The following is a 23379-nucleotide window of genomic DNA, read 5'->3' on the forward strand; positions in this document are numbered from 1 at the left end:
GACACAAATCCAGATTGTGTTTGGGATGTTTGGGCCTAATTAGCAGAATTTTCTGCAGCTGTGATAAAAGGAAAACTTTCATTTGATGAGTAATCGGATCGTGGCAGACAGCGGCGTCCCACCTTATTTGACAGCTTAGCACAACAGAAGAAACCATATTTAAAAGCTGTCGAAGTGTTCACGACAGAGGCACAGTTGATAAATATCAACATCTGTGTGATTAGGGAGGAAGCAGCAGAGTGAGAGGATGGATGGAAGGAGGAGAGAGAGAGAGAGAGAGAGAGAGAGAGGGCAGAGAGTAAACAAGGCCATCTGGGAAATAAGTCCAGTCATTTCCATGTGCTGCTCTGAGCCAGGGGTTTAACAAGCTGTGCATAAAGACAAGTGTGTGTGTGTGTGTGTGTGTGTGGGTGGAGCTTCTCTTAATCATAGCTATGAATGTGCAGCAGGAGATAAATCTACCGGGAGGAGAAACTTGTTAATCGAGATCTTGATCCTCCAGAGGTGTCTGCTGTAAGTTCAAGCGCTCCGCTCCTTTCTTTTTTTCGCAGATATTTTATGAGCTGGTGCAGGGCCACACTGGAGGGCACGCTTTAATGAGGTCTGTGCATTGTTGATGTTCATGGGAGCCTCCCCTCCCCATACCACCAGACTGCTACAGAGGTTTACTCCAAAAAAAAAAAAAAAAAAAAAACCAGAATCAGCAAAAGATGTCACCAGATTCTGTGAGATTACTGTGATTTACAGATTGAGTTGATGAACCGTCGCAATTATATTCATGCTAATAAAAATCAGCATCCATCGGGTACTTTATCATTCTCATAGATCGGGAAGGCATCGGTAAAGGGACTTGATGACAGCTCAAAGCACTTTTTTTTAACACCTCCACATTCACACATGGCAGAGGACACGTTGCTGCAGGAGCTGGGGATCGAACCCCCCAACCTTCGAGATGAGATACGACCGGCTCTACCAACAGAACCACAGCGGCCTGGTCTTCATTGGAAACTTCAAAGACTTAAAATCTGCCACTTTGGATGTCAAACACAGAGCCTCGGTTAACTCGACTTTTATGACGCCTTCACAGATTCTCCTGAGACGCTGGAGGAGGAAACGCGCTCCTGAAATGATCAAGTGTGGCTTTAATGTAGCTCTCCTTATAGCATTAGATACATTATGTATGCATATAATATAGGATTTCATCTTTATTAGATATTGTCTCCTACTTGTACCTCTGTGACAGGCTTAACTTTGTATTAATGTTTGCTTTCTTGCTTCTTTAAATACCATGTTGTCATCGGCTGCTGGTTTCCTGGAAGGACGTAATTGTGGATTCAGCCGTTTTACAGATTATGCAAAATATCCAAATATTTATTATCTATTATGCAGATATCAGGGAATCATGCTCGCTTACTTTGTTTATAGGAGGCTTAAAAAACTCAAACATGACTTTCCTTATGTCATGTTTTTCATTGTTTTGTTTTCTTTAGAGGATTTCATTTCTCCCTCTTCAACATTCGATGTGCCTTATTTCATCTTTATTTTCCTCGTGGAGGGGTTGGACTTTATTCCACATCTTTTCTGTTATGGCACCGTCTCCCGACTTTTATGTTCCTACTAAAACGTTTCATGTGAATGGAGCAGGAAATGTTCTCGATTGTAAAGCATGATAAAGCTTTTTGAAAAATGATCTCAGTTTTGGAAGAATACTTTTTTTTTTTTTTGTTAAACTCGTCAGCAGACTTCCTGTTACGTTCATCAGTATTTAATAATTAATAAAATGACGTCGCTCTTTGTTTGACGAGATATCAAAGACAACTTCCTTTGAGCTCCGGTTCCTTCAACAAGTTTCATGTGACCGTCTCTTCGGGGGATTTTTTTCCAACGCCGGGTGAAATCAAACGCATCAGTCATGATGAGGCTTCAACTTTAGAGTATCAGCAGCATCCATGCAGAATATTATATGTCTTTGTAATATCGCCATGAATAGTGTGATGGATGATACTACTTTTAGGATGAAAGGAAAAGGAGGAACGCCTCGACATCGTACAGCTGGAAGAGAACAAAGTGAATGTTCTCTGTAAATATGGAGCAATCTGACCGACCTTGTATTATATTATTGTTAAAGTGTGATGATGATTGAAACTATTCATTCATTGTTTGTTTTCCTGAACTTTGAGCGACAGTATGAAGGAAGCATTAAACAAACTGATTCATGTTTGCAATGATTTGCATTTATTTAAACACCAAATATTTACCTTCGTCGTCCAGGTGAATACGTGAACACTCGACTGGAGACTGATCAGCTGTGCAAACAAAAGGCGAGAGCTACAGATCTAAGCGTTTCATGCCGAGTCCTTTTCGTTCTGCAAACACTCAGTGGAAGTGATACAAGAGCTGCACACACAAATAAAAAAAAAAAAAAGAGAGAAAAGTCCAGAGTGGGGCAGCTGTCCATGTCCGTTTGAGAGCTCAGCTTTCATCGGCCTCCAGGTTAATGTTGTTCCCAAACTTGGCGTAGAGCTGGACCTTCAGATCCCCCAACAAATCCTGTATCGCCGACACGCGCTCCTCGTGACCCTTGACCTCCAGCTGGAGAGCTTCCTGTTTACAGAACATGAAAACATGTTATTTGATTTGACCGCCTTAAATTCCCAACCTAACGACATGCGACACTTCCACGAGCCGGTTCGTACTAAAACAAGCGTCTGAAGGTCGAAGGAGGAAAAGTGATACCGAGTCGTAACCAGCAGGACTGAACGGATGCGGCGCATCAATCAGACGCTTCGTTGTTTGATGAAGCAGCAGAAAGGAACAAAGAGGCCGAGCATTGATCTGAACCGTCTGCACTCTCGCTGTACTGACAACCAGCCTGAGCGGCGAGTCTCCCCAAAGGCGCACCAGGAGGGTTCTTACACGCCCCCGTGTGGCGACTAGCATCTGGAGAGAGTGATGCTAACGGCTGCTTCCCTTTTTAACATGTTCACTTTTAAGGCTTTTAATCAGGAGGTCGGCTCTTCCTCTGTGTGTCTTCTGTTGACTTTGGTTTAACGAGTCTTTTATGGATGATTCACAGCGTGTGTAAACATGAAGAAACCTACCTTTGCAGCCTCCAGCATCTCCTGCGTTTCCTCCTGGGTGTGATTGATAAAGACATCGCCGATTTGATAAGGGATCAATAGAGAGTCGTCGTCAAACATCATGAGGTCATCGCTGGCGTCCTGCAGGTTCTGCAGAGATTTCTGCAGAGAGACATCAGCAGAGTACGGAGTCGTTTAGACGGTGAGAAGCAGCGCTGATGACTCATCTGAACAAACAGCGGCGACGGGACATTCTGCTCGTTTCTGCAGGCTGGCGGTGAACTGTGGCGTGTAAGCCAAGAGGTGTGGACCAGGGAGGTGTACCTCGACGCCTCCTTACAACAAACACCAAAGTGGACATGTTTATTCAGACTGCGTCCACTCATCGCCTCAGCTCAGTGTCGAGTACGAACACTTCACATTCGTCCCGATCTCCGGAGAGTCAAAAAAACTAAATCATTCTTAAATCTGGGATTTGATTTACACAGCTTCAGATCATGAACTTTACAAAACAAGCAGGTCCAGACTCTGCTCCTTGTTATATTATCCACAGAGACCTTTGGTGAAAATTTACATTTCCAGATTGTTAATTCATTTTAATCGAACTCTAACATCACGCTGTTTGTTGTGGAGAATAAAAATCATTTATCGTGTAATATTCTTTGTAGCCCTGTTTTTGAAAAGTGCCGTATAAAGAGAAAACATGATTACTATGTTAGATTGCTTTATTGGGAGCACCTTTAACTTCCTGTTTGTTTGCTTGTGTTTCCTGTTTACGGACACGAGTCTGCACAGCTTCTTACTTTCTTGTCCTCGATTTCATTTTTCAGCTCCGTCATCCGGTTCGTGTTTCTGGCGAACTTGTTGATCTTCTGCTGGTCTTCAAAAGTGACGTTCACGTCTTCAACCGCCTGCAGACAAGACCACAAGACTTTAAAAAACCAGCACACACACACGCACACACACACAGCAAACAAGACATGAAGACTTCAAAACCAGCACTTTGTGAAAGTCAAAGCACCCTTCTGTATTTTCATGAATGAATTAAGATTAGAACTAAACAAGCTTCAGAAATAACTCAAAGTTTTAAGACTTTGATTCCAGATTAGACCTCGGACTTTTATATAGTATGTTCATTTGTTCTTTTTTTTTTGTTCATTCAGTCATGTTCAGTCTGTAACATATAGAGTACATCACTGTAACAGACTGAGATTTTGATTTTAAACAATGAAGACAAAACGCAGCAGAGAGACACAAACACACACACACAAACACACAGACAGACACACAGAGAGAGACACAGAGACAGACACACAGAGAGAGACACAGACACACACACACAGAGAGAGACACAGACACAGACACACACACAGAGAGAGAGACACAGACACACACACACATACAGAGAGAGAGACACAGAGACAGAGACAGACAGACACACACACACACACACACACAGAGAGAGAGACACAGAGACAGACATACACAGAGACACACCCACAGACAGAGAGAGAGACACACACACACACACACACACACACACACACACACACACACAGACAGACAGAGACACACCCTCAGTATGATATCCATTAAGTTAGACAACAAGACATGTTTTTATCTGTATTAATAGTTGAACAGGTTTTATCTGTATTATTAGTGTTATTGGTTATTATTGAAGATCTATTTAGACTCAATCTTCCGTTGGTTATCCTGTTAGCACTACAGGCTAACGCTAGCTGCTGTCACTGAGCAGCACGAGGGTCCGACACGTTCAACACGTCACACAGAAGTTATTAAAGTCGTGTTCTTCCAATAAATCATTAATAATATTATTAAATCACTGCTGCAATCAAAACCAGCGACACAAGGCGTCCAACACAACACAGAAGCTGTTTAATTATTTCACTTACTACGGGAGATTTGATGGTGGCCGCCATGTTGGCTTCTTGGACTGCACAAAGACAGCAGACTCAACACGACAGTCTGGCTCTACCGCCCCCTAGCGTTCAGACTGAAAGAACAAAAACGGGTCATTTTCAGAAGTGTCATCACAGTTGCGAATTTCTTTTGTGATTAAATTTGTATTGATGTTTAAAAATCGTCATTCACAAGAAGGTATAAACAAAACGTGGTTTCGTCAAAGGTCCACAAATATACAGGAGAGAGGAATGTGTGTCATAATCCCTGATACAGCAGCCTACATATTAAAAGAGAGATGAATAAAAGCAGAAAAAGACAGACTTCTATGACTTTTTAATTTTAATAGCATATCCTTGTTGCACCTCATTGTCTGTTGAAATAAGCAAGTCACGATATTTGGCGTCAAACAAGGTCAGAACTTAAATCTGAACACTAATTTATCTATGTAATTTAGCCCAAGTCTTTCAATATATGTATAATTATTACTATTAATATAATCCATTTTTACACATAAATGTGCATACTTGCCAACAATATGTAGAACTAGTTATTGTATCAACCGGAACTGCTGTTCTGTAAATATTTCTAAAGCAAACAGTACTGCACCCAAGTTCAAATATTTACGTGTGTGTAGCGAGAGTGATATTGATCTGAGCTACTGCAGCTGCAGAAGGTTGTGATGGATGTAATGTAGTACACCACATCAAAGTGCTCAGTTACTGCATATGGGACGTAGCTAAAATCACATTAGATAGTCGATGTGCGAGTTGTGTTAGGGGCTGTGACATGAATACAGAATATCAGTGGGCTGTCCAGCGTTGGTTCACGGAGAGTTTGCTTGAGGTCTCTCAGCTGCATGCCCTGAAGGAATGAAGTCAGAAGTGCACAATTCAAACATGGGAATCCAACTCCCACCTCAATGTGCAGGCCATAGGCTACAATCGGGACATTGTGTTTGTGCATACCAAGCCTTGTCATAAGATGTTCAATGCATAGTGCACATCTGAAGCTTTTAAACACAGTTCGACTTTGGCTGGAAAAACAATGCCGTATTTAACAGCTGATTTTCATTTAAAAATGTTGACGTGTGTCGTGGAAATAAACAAAATTCGTTTCAATGGTCTTTTGGCAGCATGATCATAGATCTTTTCCTCAAAGAAGAAGCCTTACAAAAGGAAGAGCGGAGAAAAATAACAGAAAGGAGGAATGCATTGATGAACTAAAGTCTTTGATTCCCCAACGGCCTGTGAGTGTCGATGCATGGACAGGCCTTTGTGAGAGTTGGTAAAGACACATGATTTCATTACAGAGCTCTTTGTGTGTCTTGATTAACTGTGATGATAAAACAGATTCTTGATCATTGCAGCTTAAAAAAGCTTTTTTTGTTAAATAAAATAAAAACAAAGAAATACATGAGGACTTTAAAGGCAAAGGCCAGTGTGACTCCCCCCTTAATTTCTTAAAATCAGCGCACCCTGAATGGGAATCGTAAAAAATAAAGTAAAATAAAAACAAAGACTCAATTCATCGCATTTTTATTATTTTTTCCCAAATCCAAGGCATTAACCTGGCTGATACTGCAGGGTTGTAAGTCAAACACATAATTATTTATGTTTTGATAGTAAAAGAATATTCCAAGCCAGTATCCTTTATGCACATCCTGTTACTTCTCAGCTGCATTTGTCAACAAGACTACAGTGCACCGCCTCATCACCGGGTGATTGATTGGAGCGTCACCTATTCCTGATCTTGTTGAGGTATGTTCACAGGACACCCACAGAGATTAGCATGAACTCATCATGTGATTTTACAAAAGAACGACAACACCTTGTAGGGCGGATGGCGGGCTTTTCACTGGAGGAAATCCAAAATGATTACTTTAAAGAGTCCCACCCTTTTTAAAGCACACATTAAATAGCCTGTTTACAGAAGCCTTGTATACACAGTTGGGTAGGAGCTGCAAGTCGATCACTGTGGCACAGTCACAGAAACGTTCAATATTGTTCCCCAAGGAGGATATACTTTACTCGGCTTGCAAAGGTGTAACAAGGTAAGACATTTAAATGGAAGTTCATTGCCATGTCTTTAAAATATCAGTGCAATATAACACATTTGTCTTTTATTGTTTCTTTTAGTTTTACCAGAAATAAAATTCTGTGTCGGTAAGAGTTGACTGGTAAAATATGGGAAACGAGCAATCAAAGGGGAAAGAGCGAACAAAGGTAAAATTACAACAATTACAATTCAGTCATTACAATGATGCCTTAATGTCATTTTGTTTCCTCTGAAACAAAATAGACATGGAAGTGTATACATGAGTTCTGTTCAAAATAAGTCTTTCTGTTCAAACTAGCCAAATGTTTTTGTTTGTATTATGGAGTTAACACAGATTTGTTTTTTTATAATATTTCATAGAGTTTGACAAAATCAGAGACGCATGGAAATGGATCAGTGAATGGCTTGCAGGTTGATGGTGAGTTATATTTGAGAATATTTACAATTCTTCTTGGCATTCGAGGTAACAGAAGTACATTGAATATGTCAAAGTGTAACACTAGTGAAATTAAAACACATTGTTAGTATCTCTAAACCTGGAGCATCTAGGGATGAGACAATGTTTGACTTCATCTGTCTATATCCTGTCTTTCTTCATGGGAAACGATTGTGTTTTTGACATACAAAATCAGCTGATCATTCCATGTTGGATTAGTATTTTGGACTTTTATAATGCTCTGTAAACACTGCGACTCCCAGCTGGACTATGCCTTGAGTCTCCTAATGTAAACTCTAGGCGTAGTCACAGACAATTTACAAGGAGTAACTGTTTGACCTGTCACTGTGTGTTTTTTGTAACTCCGGTGACACCTAAGATTCCCACTTACCGCTGAGTTTGTATAAGTGTGGATGTTGACGCTAGAGTTAAAAATACATTTGTACATGTGCGTGACCTACTGTAAATGTTTGAGGCAAACAATAACACACAAATCAACAATGATATCTATTGGTTTGACTCCTTGAGAAAAATAATTAAGAAAATTACAATCAGTAGTTCCAACAGTAACATCTTGACAACATAGAGAATAAACTGTCCATGCTTGTAATTGACCAATATCCGAAAACAAGCAACTAGGAATACAATATTATCTTCCTTTATTTGGTTGAAGTTGCATTTAGGTTTGGCGGCAGCTGTTTTAGGACATACAGTTTTGAATAGTTGGTACATCTGTCATCTTATTTGTTCACGTTTTCATAACAGATTCTTCTTTTTGTCAGTTAAAGGTGAGACAACTCTGCAGGAAAATGGCGGGCCTCCATCTTTAGACCTCCCCACAGAAACAACAGATTATCTAGTAATCAAAGAAGACTCGTTACCTGCTCCAGATGTGACTCCAGTTATTTCTGAAATCCTGGAAACTGCCACCAAGACAGAAGAGATCCTGGAAACAATGGACGAGAAGAAGGAGGAGGTCCTGGAAACCATGGAACAGAAGAAGGAGGTCCTGGAAACCATGAAGGAGAAGACAGAGGAGGTCCTGGAAACTATGAACGAGAAGAAGGAGGAGGTCCTGGAAACCATGGAACAGAAGAAGGAGGTCCTGGAAACCATGAATGAGAAAAAGGACGAGGTCCTGGAAACCATGAACGAGAAAAAGGGGGAGGTCCTGAAAACCATGAACGACAACAAAGAGGAGGTCCTGGAAACCATGAACGAGAAGAAAGAGGAGGTCCTGGAAACCATTAACAAGAAGAAAGAGGAGGTCCTGGAAACCATGAACGAGAAGAAGGAGGAGGTCCTGGAAACCATGAACGAGAAGAAGGAAGACCTGGAAACCACCATACAGACAGAGGTGAAGAAAAGTAAACAAAAACTCAATCTGTTTGGCAAAATGTTCAAAAAGAAGGCAGAACCTCCGGCTCCTCAGCCAATTCCCGTCGAAGTTGAATCTGTTCAAGAAATCGTCACGCCAACCGAAGATGAAACAGATCAAAAAGCTCCAGAGGAAACTCCTCCTGCCACTGATCCAGAGCCGGTAGGTGCACGTTTAATGTTTTTTGTGTTCAACTCTATACGTTTCTTATAGTCAACAAATCAAATGAAAATACAAATATAGAAAAAATGTCCTTTTTATTGTTCTACTTTCACCAGGCTCTGATATAGCCTTATAAAACTTATTCATCAATGCCCTAGAGGTCCATTGTTTCCCAACAACGAATGGTATGGAAATCTGTTAGCACTTATTAAAGACCTATTGCATTGTTTATTCGGGTTTTCACAAGGAAATTATTGACAGAAAAACAAAGCTCAGTCCATTTATATTTTTCTCCATTCTCTAAAATTGGTATCAAATCTGTGCCAACCCCTTTACATAACTGGTGCACAATCTATTATCTATCTATTTAGTCCAATAAAACAACACCCCAAGCTATAAGTATTATGCCATAATTTATTTATAATTAAGGGTTTAATGTGTGTGATAAAGCACATGGTTGTCTTATGTGTCCCGGTGACAAAACAAATGTATTTTATCTTAACATAAATGTTGATTTTCATGAAAAAGGAGTCCGGCCCAAGTAAACAAGAAGCTACCATGACTGTCGCTGAGCTCAGAGAAGAACTTGAATATCTACATCTAAAGGCTGACATAGCAACCCAAACAGAGAGCAAAACTGAAGCACATCAATCAACGCAAACCGGCAATGAGGATACAACCAACTACTGTGGCCCAGGAGAGACGGCAGTGAGTGAAGAAGATTTCCTGAGTGAGTCCTTTGTCTTCATCAGTGAGGAAGCTGTTGAACAAACGGAAAATGCGGAGCCTGTGATTTCTGATATCATCATTGAAGAAATGGTCATCATGAAGGATAGCGTGTACGTGAATGTTGTCTTCAGAGCGGAGCGGGTTGAAGTGACTGAATCCATGACAGAAGGTGGAATAGCTGTAGAAGAAAACAATGAGGAAACCGCTCCACTGGAGATCTCGTCCAGCCTTCACACTGTCGCGACAGAATGTGTTGAGGTTTCTGGTTCTGAATCCACTTACATTGCTGCTGTTAACACACCAGAGCCAAGTGTGCATGGAGACAATGGTAAAACATCTGAAGACACATCGACTGATGCAGTACTGATGGAAGAAGAGCAAGGCATTTTGGTGATGGAATCCATTCTCGGGGTTGCTGTTGAAGAACCAAATCCTGCCCCTGCAATCCCTCTCATGACAGGAATTCTAGTAAAAGCGGATTTTGCCTGTGGAGGGTTTGCTGTTGCTGATGATGTTGTAACTCTCGAAGATGTAACAGGCGCAAGTGAACAAGAGGGACTCGTCCCTGTGACTGCAGATGAGCCTTCAAAGATGCATGATTGTCGCCCCGAAGTAAACAGTATCATATTCTCACCTTTTAATGGACTCATTACCATTGAGGAATTACCTGAAGATGTTTTAAACTCTCCTGATGATGAAAGCAACCCTGAGTCCTATATAGAACTAATTACTACAGAGATAAGTATTGATGTTAGACAAGATAGGTTTGTGGAAGTAGGACAAGAACCTCTTGCAGAAGCAGAGCCCAGCTTTGTCATTGTTGAAGACCAAGATGACTTGATACCACATGCTGCGATTGATGCCCTCACTCTAGATTATGCAAATATTGTCATCCCACACGAGGTGTGTGCAGTGGATTATAGTATAGTCCTGCAAGAAGAGGTGATTATTGCAACTTTTGTGCCTCTTTCTGGAAAAGAAAAATCGAACATTGCCACTCCAGATGGGCAAAGAGAGACAATTATTGAGGAGATAATTGAAGAAGCTACAGATGCTTTATCATTTGGAGTTGAAGCAATGCCACAAACTGTGGAAGAACACACCACTCTGCAAACTAAAAGCAAAGAAAGACTTGAACCAATCCCAGAAGAAGAGACTCTGAACCCATGTCAAGAAGATCCAGCTGTTGGGGTGTTAGCGGACACGACCAATTCAGGTGTTGAAGCTATGCTAGAGAGGCTTGAACTTACAGAAGACATTGTTGAGGAGCCTGCTGATAAGCCACAGTTTGATGCCAGAGAAGGATTACAGCCTGAAGAAAACATTTTTAAGGAACCTGAGCAAGTAGATGCTCATCAGATGGATGCCTGGAAAGAGTCTGAGACTTGCGTTTCAGTCCAAGAGGGACTCTTGGAAGACATTGTCAGCCCAGTGCAAGTTAAGTTGAAAGATGTCCAAGAAACAGCCCGTCCACTTGTGGCTACCATAGAGCGTACTGTGCCGACTGATGTTCGTCCAGTCATACTCAAAGATCCTGTGGAGGACAGTGAAGACTCTTTACCTGCTCCAGATGTGACTCCAGTTATTTCTGAAATCCTAGAAAATGCCACCAAGACAGAGGAGATCCTGGAAACAATGGACGAGAGGAAGGAGGAGGTCCTGGAAACCATGGAACAGAAGAAGGAGGTCCTGGAAACCATGAAGGAGAAGAAGGAGGAGGTCCTGGAAACCGTGAATGAGAAGAAAGAGGAGGTCCTGGAAACCATGAACGAGAAGAAGGAGGAGGTCCTGGAAACCATGGAACAGAAGAAGGAGGTCCTGGAAACCATGAACGAGAAGAAGGAGGAGGTCCTGGAAACCATGGAACAGAAGAAGGAGGTCCTGGAAACCATGAACGAGAAAAAGGGGGAGGTCCTGCAAACCATGAACGACAACAAAGAGGAGGTCCTGGAAACCATAAACAAGAAGAAAGAGGAGGTCCTGGAAACCATGAACGAGAAGAAGGAAGACCTGGAAACCGCCATACAGACAGAGGTCAAGAAAAGTGATTGTGGCAATCCACTTGTGGCTACCATAGAGCGTTCCGTGCCGACTGATGTTCGTCCAGTCATACTCAAAGATCCTGTGGAGGACAGTGCATACCTTCCTAAGGAACAACCAAAGACCACAGTGGAACCCGTTGTTGAATTTACCGAGAACATAGCTGAGGAACCTGTAGTCAATCAAGCCAGTTTGCCAGAAATGGAGTCAAAGCTTTGGGTGCAGTCCAGGAGGGAGTCGGGAGAAGAGAGCATCCCCCCAATCGGAGTGTTTTTAGAAGGTGCTGATAAAAAAGACGCTACTCCCTCCGTTGTTAAAGTAAAATATTTTGAAACAGATTCAAACCCTGACATTTCCGAGGAGTCAGAAGTGGATAGTCCAGGCCTTAATGATGACCAATCAAAGACTGAAGTACTTCTGGTAGAGGTGGAAAACGTGCTAGAATCAGACATTGAAGCTAATTCAGAGAAGATTTACGTAACTGAGAACATACTATGGGAGCCTACAGAGGATCAAGACCGTATGCCTCTGATGGATTCCAATAAAGAGCCTTATTTTTCAACAGAAGATACCACCACAGAAGAAGTCTGCAAAGAAACAACTGATCCACTTTTGGTTAGTCTTGAATGCATTGACCAAATGGAGTTCCTGTCTTTTCTCCAGAGCCTTCAGTCACCAATTACAGATTAATTAATAATCAAGACTCAATAGTCCTAGTTATTCAAGAAAAAGGTTGACATTACAAAACAAATAAAGGTACAACAAGCAGAGGTGCCATTGATGGATCCCGTTTAAGAGTCTTGAGTTTCTCTCCAAGAGGTACTTGGTGAGGATGATTTTGTCCCATTCATTGTTTTAAACCCTTTAAGCCACCCTGAGTGAAATCAGAAAGCAGAGGAGATCATGGAAAACCACAAAATATCTGAAGCCTTGAACCCTGAAGATTCTCAAGCAGCCACTTTAGATGAGAGCGTGCTGATGCTGCTGTTGAGACCATTATTGAAGATATCATTAGAGAATGTGTTGCAGCACAATTTAACCTTACGGCAGAGCAAGAGACCAAAGAGAACTGAAGGGAGTCAATGGTGAAATGCTATATAAATGCTTTTTTTTTTTAGCATTGTTTTTGTCTTAGAAACAGTCTACCTCTTTAAAATATCACCCTTTTTTATCAATATAATGTGCTCATGTAACTGGATTGTAATGTGTTTTGTATTTTTTGGATAATGATACCTTCCTTTGTTTGTATTTATCATGGTCTCAAAGTTTACATGTCAAAGTATTGAAATGTTTTCCAATAAAATCTAAAGTGAAAACAGAAGCTTACAGGCCTCAATTTGTACAAATGTTTTATCAGTATAAAATGAAAACTGCGGCTGAGTATCAAGGCCACATTAAAGTCATAATACTTCAAGAGTAAGGTTATGATATTACAAAAATAAAGTTATTGTGAGAACAAAGTTGTAATATTTTGATATAAAAGTCTTAATATGAAGAGAAAAACGTTGTGATTAATGCTATTTTGAAGGGTTAAACTCAGTAGAGCAGCCGTGCTAAAATAACAGACATCTTATGGAGTTACACTTTAGTAAAGGTAACAATGGACTGAATAGAACCTCTTTTAGTGCAGGCAGCCTGCTGCTCTTCTTATAACCCAATGAAAAAATAACACATAATGCAAACAAAAGCCAAAAATAATGACTTTTTTAAAATAGTATTTTGACTGTTTTTCCTAATATTTGGCTTCCGTCATAAAAAAATAATACCACGCTTCCAGAAAAGATAGACAATAGTGGTAGTAGTAGTAGAAGAAGTAGCAGTACTCTTTACTTTAAAAGATATATTACATTTGTATCAAGCCATGAAGGAAAATTTAAGCAAATTGGTAAATTTCAAAAGACCTTGAAGTCATTGTTTGTCAATTATTTTATTAAAAAACATTAAACACATTTTTCATCCTCAGGACACAGCAAGGTATTTGATTCTCCTCACATAACTCTCACACATTGTTGAATATCAATGAGTGAGGGGTGGGACAGACGCATTAATAAAAGGCTGATTGTTGACACTGCCGTGAGTAGGCAGAGGCATGGTTGGAATTGTGCTCCCATCTCAATGCTGCGATTAAGACACTCACTGCTTGCATATCAGCGCCGCTGCTCTAACATAATTCTGAAAGGCTAACTCTTTGTGATGGTGTATAGGAGACAGCTAACGTAGGGCCAGAACCAGAATCCACACCAGAACCAGAGTCATCTCCAGAGCCAGAAAGTGTGACTCCAGACCCGAGTGCAGAGGAAGAAAAAGCTCCTGAACCAGAGACAGAGAACAGTGAACCTGAGGACAAGCAAGAGGAGAGCACCCCAGAAGAGAACTCAGTTATGAACTTCTTCAAAACACTAGTAAGTGACTATTTCAAGTTTTGTTTATATGCACTTTATATTGTTAATTGCTGCTCTTGTAAAATTAGGCTGCTTTTGGGATAATTAATTAAAGATTATCCACAATCAAAGATGTACAAACAAATGCACAAATCTTCAACTTGAATCTGGACAAACAAATACCAAAACAATCAAAATAAGAAAAACATACAATTCCTTTTAATTAAAGCAAAGATGTACGCTAATATACATGAAGTGTTGATACATGTAGACAGCATGTGTTAAAGTTATTTTTGTGTGTTTGTGTGTGATTTGTCTTATTCTATGTTGAGATTGGTGCCAAAAAAGCGAGTTTTTGGGTTGTAAAGGTATCCATAACTCAAATCTGCCATGATGACAGAGCCTGATGGAAGACGCACAACAAGCAGCTATTGTATTTCCTCTTCATCGGACTGTCTTTTGGACTCATGCCGTTTTAAAGAGTTACCATTGCCCTAGCCCCATGCTAATCAAGTCTTTGAACATGCGGGAATGTGGCGGCCTATTGTTCAGCGCATAGTGTGAGCTCACAAGGGAGGCCTGTGCTGTTGGAAGTTGAGATTTGTGAAGATAGAGCGAGGGCAGGCCTACGCCATCTCCGGAGCACAATGGCTGTCACAATGACAGCGCATGTACTGTATGTGCTCTGTCAGGGACCTCAGTGTGCACTCTGTGAGCCTCAGTCAGTGTATCATAAAGGCCTATGTCTGAATTTATGAAAGGCTTCTGTTTTATGTAAATCATTATTTTTTCTGTCCCGGTTACATCTCCATTTGCTGAATTATTTCACACTGCAGCTTCATCATTTAGAATAAAATAATGAGCCACATTTGATGAAGCTGTTTCTTCTTATTTCTTTGAAGATGGTTAATTTTTCTTCTCTTGTTGCACAGGTGGCTCCCACTAAAACCACCAAAAAGGAAACAGCTGCTCCTGCTGCTGCAAAGGATCAGGTATTTAAATTTAATAAAGCTTTATCTAACACTTTGCATGAGTTTACCACCATGGCTTTGATATTGTTGTCTCTTATTTTGGTTGATAAGCGTGTTTATGTAAATGTATTAAAGCTCAGGGTTGATTACTGATACATTGAATATTGCATGTTTTTGAAATGCACACAGCTTTTTGTTGATTGCTTGCATCCATTTCTGTTCAATCCTGTTTCTGCTTGAATCCATTTCATTTGAAACAAGAGGTAGATTTTCCTTAGCATTTATAGGCAATGCACACAAGCTATTGTAAGGCATGCAAGCTGCAGAACTGGCCTGAGTAAATCACCATTAAGGATGGCACAAACAGATTCTTGAATTATGAATAAAGTTGCCGATTGACAAATTTACCTCAGGCATGTGACGATGTGTTCGTTGCCAGGAGAGCGGTGGGGGGATTGTATTGCCATATCACACTATGCAGATATTTCTTTTGCTTCGTTTCCATAACTGCGATTTTTTTCTGTTGCTTATTAGCCCCCAAAGGAGAGCCAACCAGCTGCAACCACTACTGTGAGCAAATTGCCTATAAACTAACAGATCTTGCCGTAAAAGTAAAACTTTACTGGACACTGTTGTCTTCTTCTAAGAAATGTTGCTTCATTTGCCAGTTTTGCATTTTGCATACTAACTCCACTGGTAATACTTCATTGATGTCTGAAAATGATCTGACCTTTAATTGTTAGTCTGGGTGTAGCCCATGGCAACTCATTGTTTTAATAGCCGCTCTCTCCTGAATAGGTTGCACAAGTGTCTGAACCGCCTGCAGCATCCAAAGGAATGTCCATCCCACCACCACCTCCTCCAGAGCCACCAAAAATGGAAATTAAAGCAGAACCAGCTGCCAAACCTGTGAAATCCTCACCGAAAGTGGAACCGAAAGCTGCTGCAAAAGAACCTGAGCCTGCAAAAGGAAAATCAACACTGAGCAATTTCTTCCGTTCAAAGGTAAAAAAAATTAAAAACCCAGCCAAGCAGAGAAAGCTGATTATTCATATAAACTTTTAAGTGCATGTATCACTGTGTATGTTTTCATAAAGTAGTGTGAAACATGCTGTATGTGAATTTGAGGCACTGCTAGGTTTCAAGGAATCAAAAGGCAAGGGTGCTTCAAGTGGAGCCAAGGCCTCGGCCAAGCCTGCAGCAGGGGTACGGTAGAATACCATATTCTAAAACTGACCGTCGCTCATCCCGTTACTAACTGCACAAGAGCACTTTGTCTGGAAGTGGCAGAAACTGAACAATTCGCAGTATTTTTATGTAAAAGGTTGTGAAATCATGTTTATTAGAGGGACTTTGACCAAACGATATCTTTGGCCGTTCATCACTGACAAATTGTTTCAATAGATGATTTCTAAATGTTAAGCTCTGCAGGTTATATCGTAAATCTGCAGCGGCACTTCTAGATTCTGTTGTGGCTCGAGTCAAAACATTAACAGTGACCCCTCCAATCCAATCAGCATGCATCACTTTATGTCGTAAATAATCTGACACCAGCTAAAAGTATGTGACGTTATTTTTTGTTATTCTGGTTAATGATGGTATTATTTTCAAAATATACTTTAAAAAAACTTTAAAAACCTACATTTTTCTTCAGTGACTTTAATCAATAAACATAGGTTTTACCAGCAATAAAAAAAGCGGTACTTAGGGGCCCTCCGAGAGATGAGGGGCCCTTAAGGAGCTTTCCTACTGTACTTGAAAGAACATTTTGAGTCATTTCTGAGGTTTGTTGGGGGTTTCCCAACTGGCCTATTGTGTATTAAGCGGTGCCTCTGTGTATCTGTGAAGTTTGGATTAAATCTGGCAAGCCGTTTCCTTCCGCTTCCAGTTTTTATGCTATGCTAAAATAAGCTAATCGACCCCCTGGTGTTAAGCCCATAAACAGAGAATGGTATTGACCTTCCCAAATCGTCATTTCCGGTTCTCATTTCCATTCTAACACGCTGCGAATTGCATAATCACAACTTTTCTTTCTAAAGGACACTTCTATCCGTCTTTTGGGCTTTTACTAACATGAATAATTCCTTCACTGTCCTGCAGACAAACAAGAAACCACCAGAGCCAACAGTAGAGGTAGATGCACAACCAGAGGTAGAAGTCAAGGTAAACTAGAAAACAAAACGCTGGAGCTCCTCGGCTGTTTTCAGGGGACGATTATGCAATGATGTTGCAGTGATAACAGCTGTATACATTACAGATGAATACACACAATCATTTGCATTGAATTACAGCATCTTAAAAAACTCATTATGCTATATAAGTTTTAAGTCTAATGCTAATGCTAACTGCACAGGTTTAACCTGTAATTATATTTACTCTTTGTCACATAGGGGCTGCTAAATCTTGTTTGGGGGATTATTGTACACAGAGGGAGGGGGGACAGCGGGTGTGTATTGTAACTATTGTCTTGTGTCCTGCCTGTCTGTATACTGCTACTGGATGCCTTGAATTTCCCTCGAGATCAATAAAGTATCTATCTATCCATCTATCTATCTAATTTGCATCTCTTTAGAGTAAAAAAGTAGTTTTGATCCACAGGAGTTACCAGTGGAGGAGCCAGAGCAAGAGGTAGAAGTTCAGGTAACTCAAAGGAGATTCCTTAATCAAGGGGTTTTATCCTTTTTTTAGGGAGCGGGATAATCCTCTGATCCTGTGTTTCAGATCATAATTAATCTGCTCAATCTGCAGAGTGTTTGATATGGACGTCTTTTAAAGTGGGGTTGAAATCGTTGCTTTGATTTTTCTTCAATGATTACTCTGAATTACAGCATTTCCAAGAGGCCATTTTAATATACATAACTAAGTAGTTTTGCTCTGCAGGAGACACCAGTGGAGGTGCCTGAGCCCGTTGTAGAAGTCCAGGTAAATCAAAGGAAAGCTCTCAATCCTGGGGTTTTTGTCTTTTCAGGGAGCCGGAATAATCCGTTGATCCTGTGTTTTATAAAACCAATATGTTCTGATGTCTGATTAATTTGCATCTGCTCAGAGTGAAAATATTGTTGAACCTCCTGAGACAGCAGAGGAGGCGGCAGAGCCGACTGTAGAGGAGAGTCAGCAGGTAAATCAGCAGGTATTGCTGGGGAAAATTAATTCTTCATTTTCTTCTCTCTACAGGCCCCTCTGACATGATGTTGTACAAGATGAACCAAATATAATGTCGAACAGATATAATCTCTCATTCATTCCAGACTGCACACATGCAATTCGGCACTTGCTGTTTGAGAAAAAACAAAAACACCCACATTTATTTATTTATTGGTTCCATCATGACAGACGAGTTAGCTCATGATTTACTACCTTTCTCGAGAACTTGAAACGATGTGGCAAGCAAATTATTTTCTTCCCTGCATATTGTTGAAGATGTGAAGGTACCACAAGCAGAGGTAGAAACCGAGGTAAATTAAAGGACTTCCACATTTTGGGAAATACAGTGAACTTACTTGATCTGCCTGTAAGTACGAGGCGACAGTTTGCACCAGGCTAACGAAACTTAGCACTCAAACTGGAAACAGGTTGAAAGTTAGCTCCCTAACAATACTGCTTGCTAGCGCTTCAAAATCTTGCGAAGTAACACGCTTTAACCCATAAAACCAGAGCTTTTAGGTTGAACTTTTCCATTTGGCTTTCAAATTAAGAATACAAACAAGAAACAGAACACATTAGACAGTGATGTTACCCAAAGAAAGGGTCAGGCTAGCTACTTTCCCTGTTTCCATTCTTTGAGCTAAGCGTAGCTTAAAGTCTCCTGTTTCATTTTTAAGGTTTGAAATTAAATCTGCTGTTTTGTCTTTTGGAAGTAGACAAATTAGTAAATTTCCCAAAGTGTCGAAATACTCATTTAAGGACGATGACATGTTTGACTTTTGTGCATGACAGCGTGGGTATCTTGACTCTTAAAGGGACTCCTTCTTATCGGGTTTGTCGGCCTCTTTTCCTGCTCTGATCCTGGGTTTTCTTTTTCTTCCACATCTTACCTCATCTTCACTTCTCAGGTGGCAGCTCCATTCCCCGACTCTGTCAGCTCCATGCCTTTAACTCCTGAAGAGATCATGATGTACTTTTTTCTTCTTCTCTGCTCTTTTGATAAAAGAAGGTGGATCCCTCCAAAGCCGGCACTCTGGAGGCTGCTGCAAAACCGGAGCTGCCACCGCCTGTTCAGGAAGAGAAGAAACCAGCCACAAAATCAGCTTTTCTTTCTCTCTTCAAGCCTAAAGTAAGCGCAATTTACTGGTCTCTACAATGTCTAAGATTCTGAGCATGAACAGAGAGTAACAGATTAATGTGAATTTGAGGTACTGTTAGACAACATGACCACAAAAGTCCAGGCAGCCTCCACAAGTGGAGTTCGGTTCCTCAGGAGAACAACTGGAGTGGTAAATATAGAAAGATTATGACTTGAGATCATCTCAGCTGCTTATTTAACCAGTGTTATTTCATTTAATACATCTGGTTTCCAACCTGCTCTAAAACCACGTTGTCGGCTGAAGTATTTACACGAGTGCTTCCACAGTTGTCCCTCATAATGTTGCTGTCACACTTGATCCTAACTTCCTGGTTGGTACATCTTCATGTGTTTTCAAGTTTTAAAATCTGATGACATCACAAAGTCCATCTGCACTTAATGAGCGGAGAGGTACGGAAGCCCTAAGTGGACATGAATCCAAACATTTCATTTACTCCGTTTTCTGTGATGACAAGTTATTTTCTGGTTCTGTTCTCGAGATCTCGACTCGACCATTTTGTATCTCCAGAGTTGCAAAAGCAGGAACAAACAAACAAACAAACATTAGTCTAAACTGACCTCATCATTAGTGTGTCGGGTTTTAGCCATCACAGTGATCGGCCAGTTATTTTGTTTTCTAGATCGCCAGAAAATCGTTGTGTAATCTTCAAAAAACAAGCTTTGTTATCTCAAGATAATAAGATAAATGTTATAATGGGAAAACTTTCTCTGTTATCCCAAGTGAATGAAAGTAAGTTGAGATCTCAGGAAAGCAACTTAAGTTAAGTCATTATCAAATGAAAAGCAGTGTTATTACCAGGTATAGTGAGTTCTTGAGGTAACCAGAGATTACGTGCCATCATTGGAAAACCGAGTAAAATAAATGTATGGATTCATGTCCGCGTAGAGAGGAAAAAGGTGTGGGCCAGACAATTGAGCCACTGCTTCTCCAGGAACAGGAATAATTCAGTTTTTCATTCACAACACTTCCAGGCTGAGAAGAAGGCGGCCCCTGCCCCCGCTGCAGCAGCAGAAGCGCCTCAGACAGCTAAAGCCAAGGAGGAACCCAAAGCAGCGGCCAAGTCTTCAGAGGCGGTCGTAGAAAACAAAGCAGCTTCAGGAGACTCTCCGGCTGGAGACGATGCCGCCAATGTGCCCACGAAGCTGGAGAAGAGGAACTCCATCCACAAGTTCTTTAAACATCTGGTAAGGAGAGTGTTATTTTACCCCCTCACAGTGCCAACCTGATGATGTCATGTCTATTCAGGATGTCTCCACTAGATGGCGGCAGCAACTCATTAAGTAACTTAAGGTGTGGGCTCTTTTCCATTACAGTGCAGTGCTCCTCAAGACACAAACAGGGTGTTGTTCTGCTCAGGCTGGTTTTGAGCAGATGTGGAAAGAATACAAGAATATTGCACTCGAGTAAAAGTGCAGTTACTGTGATTTAAATGGACTTAAGTGAGAGTAAAGTTCCTGGTTTTGAAAAGTACTCAAGTTGAAGGAAAGAGTAGTTAATTTAAGGTTTATTCAAAGAACTGAGTGGTTACCTTTCACACCTGAGGGGGAGTAGCTGAACGTGAAATATGATCTTTTCTCGTGTGCAGTGCAGAAACAACAAGGAGAATTTTTAACCAGGTGGTTGAATTAAACATAAACTTAAAAAGAACATTTTGGATGTAATATGTGGAGTCTTTCTGTTGCTATGTGATGCTGAACGTCATGTGGTAGCACAAACCAAATTACAAGTAGACTAAAAAAAACGACTTTATTACAGTAATGAGAGTAAATGTCACTCTGGTTTGAAATAACTACGGTTGCAAGCAACGTATTTTAAAGAAAAAAGGGCACAAAGTAGAAAAGCAACGAGGCAGCAAGTTACGAGTTTTATCAAGTCGACTTGCATCAGATGAGCTATGCACGTTTAATGATACTGATGATGAAGATGCCGATATTTAGGAGGGTTTTGGCGCCGATCAGTGCTCTCAAGAACAGCTGTTGATGTTTTTGTTGATGTCGATAAACATTCACAATTCTGACGTCAAGTCGAGAAGTTGGGGACCTAATTCTTTGCCGAGTTTCCGAGTTGTTGCTCCGACTTGAGCTGGTGTTCATGTGCGCTTTACAACATGGACACTTCCGATGTGTCTGACGCCACGTGAATGCACCATTACTCTCTCATGTTTGTTGATTTGGATTGAAGCATCCGCTAAATGAAGAGTAGAACTATGGCATTAAAAATGCAAATGAGAATCTATTGCTTTGTATATAAGTTCAGATTTTTAAAAAAAGTGGTTTAACGTTAACTTAAACCTGTTGCTTTGGTGTTTAAGGGTCAGAAGCGAGGCTCTACAGATGCCGGGGTCCAGACGGAGCCAGCCGTCGCTGCAGCAGCTGAGAAGGCCAAATGAAACCAAAAGCAACACTAAAGTCTCCCTGTACAGACTCCCTCTCTCCTTCTCTTTCTCAGTCTTTACCACTCTCTCTTATCTCCTATCTCTAACTACATTTTCTTTTTCTTTTTTTGCTACATTTAAGAAGTCCTAATTTAAAGAGCGACGTGTCTGGAAGGATTAAAGCAAGTGTGAGAAAGAGCAGGAGGTGTAACTGGTGGAAAAAAAAAGGGGCAAGGTCGTTGAGATGAATATATATTTTTTGTTATATAGATGTCTTGACAAATATAGCGATGTGAGTGTGATACCTTTTTTTTTTTTTTTTTTAAGAGACATTTAATGTGACTTATCTCTGTTCCCACCACCTGACATTCTGTAAACTGGGAGTTCGTAATGGACAGAGCCATGCTTTGCTTTAAACAGATTAATACGTCAAAAACATTTAAATGCTATAAAGGTTTTATTTTGACAGAAAGATCCAGAAATATCACACAGTTGTGTCAATACAAAGGATAATATATAATGATAAGAAGTACTTTAATGTATATAACATCTAAATAAGATGAGCTCATTTCTATAACAAACTGCACTTACTGTTTTGTTTTTTTTAACTTTATCAACATGTTAAACTAAAGCACATAACATGCCATGTATTGGGCCATGTGGGAAAATCACAATCTTTACTGCTCTGTGGGGACCTGATTGTAAGTGTTCACAATAACATGTATGCGTCTGAGGTGGCAGAATGGTGTCTATGTGCAGATGTGTCCTTGTGGTAGGTTTTGCAGTTCTCATAAATCACAGTCGAGTAGCTTTTAATTTGGTCGCAGCACTTTGGGTCGTGTCATTTCATGGAAGTGTTTAACGGCGTAAGTCATTTCTGTTTCGGCGTATGTGCAATTAATATCGTGCTTTTGTTTGCCTATAAGTATGTATGTATGTATGCATAACATCGGCTCTCTTGAAGACAATAAATATGTTCAACATTTGTTTGCTCTTCATTTTAGCACTCTACATTCAGAGGTGCACCATTAATAACTGGGTGTTTTACAACTGCATCAGAAATATGCAACTCAGCAAGTTTGGTCAGAAATATGACTAACCCTTCTTTCACTGATAGTATCCCATATATTTCAGTAACAGTCAAAGTTTCTGTTTCTGACTGCTGTTTTAAGCCTACAGTGCGGTATTTTGGCTGTTGCCAAGTTTTATTGTAGCCAGAAGTGACCATACTTTGACGAAAGGGTTCGGCCTGAGAAGAACAGGGGCAGTCAGTAGCCAAAGCTAAAAAGAGTGTGCCATGGCTAAGTCATTGGCTAGCATGGTCGAGGTAATCATCGTGTCTCTATTTGTAGTCGTAGCATGCAGCTCAGAGTTGTTTATTAGCCTTGAGAAGCTAACAGCCCTCGTCTCTAGGCAGGCGACAGAGCAAAGACAAGGAGCAGTTTACTTTAAATAAACATCTTCTCATCACCGTGTAGGCCTGCAGTCTTTTCTGTGAGGAAAACTTACAATCCTGACTCTCGTGCACTGACTACCTGAAGTAAAT

The 23379-nt window shown here is 40.6% G+C and overlaps 2 protein-coding genes across 10 annotated transcripts; one reads left to right on the forward strand and one right to left on the reverse strand.

The window, feature by feature from the left end:
• Window positions 1-2212: 2212 nt before the first annotated feature.
• pfdn4 (prefoldin subunit 4) lies at window positions 2213-5082 on the reverse strand. The gene is made up of 4 exons (XM_079358911.1): window positions 4994-5082; window positions 3884-3991; window positions 3102-3242; window positions 2213-2604 (listed from the first exon to the last, which is right to left on the reverse strand). Exons 1-4 carry the CDS (start codon window positions 5018-5020, stop codon window positions 2473-2475), a joined length of 408 nt encoding a protein of 135 aa, XP_079215037.1. The 5' UTR covers window positions 5021-5082; the 3' UTR covers window positions 2213-2472.
• Window positions 5083-13886: 8804 nt separating this feature from the next.
• Window positions 13887-22818, forward strand: bcas1 (brain enriched myelin associated protein 1). 9 transcript variants are annotated; one of them, XM_079358901.1, is made up of 10 exons: window positions 13887-14205; window positions 15117-15176; window positions 15690-15725; window positions 15954-16160; window positions 16284-16361; window positions 17256-17318; window positions 19306-19428; window positions 19508-19588; window positions 20431-20643; window positions 21771-22818. In XM_079358901.1, exons 1-10 carry the CDS (start codon window positions 14185-14187, stop codon window positions 21846-21848), a joined length of 960 nt encoding a protein of 319 aa, XP_079215027.1. In that variant the 5' UTR covers window positions 13887-14184; the 3' UTR covers window positions 21849-22818. The 9 variants fall into 9 exon arrangements, with proteins under 9 accessions (XP_079215027.1, XP_079215031.1, XP_079215029.1 ...); XM_079358908.1 differs by lacking the exon at window positions 13887-14205 and adding an exon at window positions 14832-14958; XM_079358905.1 differs by lacking the exon at window positions 19508-19588.
• Window positions 22819-23379: the final 561 nt, after the last annotated feature.

This window comes from Symphodus melops (assembly GCF_947650265.1).
Source record: "Symphodus melops genome assembly, chromosome: 13".
NCBI lineage: Eukaryota > Metazoa > Chordata > Actinopteri > Labriformes > Labridae > Symphodus > Symphodus melops.

Bases quoted from the DNA above. Each gene is read 5' to 3' on its own strand.
- bcas1 (XM_079358901.1), top strand. From the start codon at position 14,185: ATGAACTTCTTCAAAACACTA. The intron at 16,362-17,255 runs GTACGGTAGAAT...ACTGTCCTGCAG, and splicing joins CGGCCAAGCCTGCAGCAGGG to ACAAACAAGAAACCACCAGA. The intron at 20,644-21,770 runs GTAAGGAGAGTG...TTGGTGTTTAAG, and splicing joins ACAAGTTCTTTAAACATCTG to GGTCAGAAGCGAGGCTCTAC.
- pfdn4 (XM_079358911.1), bottom strand. From the start codon at position 5,020: ATGGCGGCCACCATCAAATCTCCCGTA. The intron at 3,992-4,993 runs GTAAGTGAAATA...TCTTGTCTGCAG, and splicing joins CCACCATCAAATCTCCCGTA to GCGGTTGAAGACGTGAACGT. The intron at 3,243-3,883 runs GTAAGAAGCTGT...GTCTCTCTGCAG, and splicing joins ATGAAATCGAGGACAAGAAA to AAATCTCTGCAGAACCTGCA.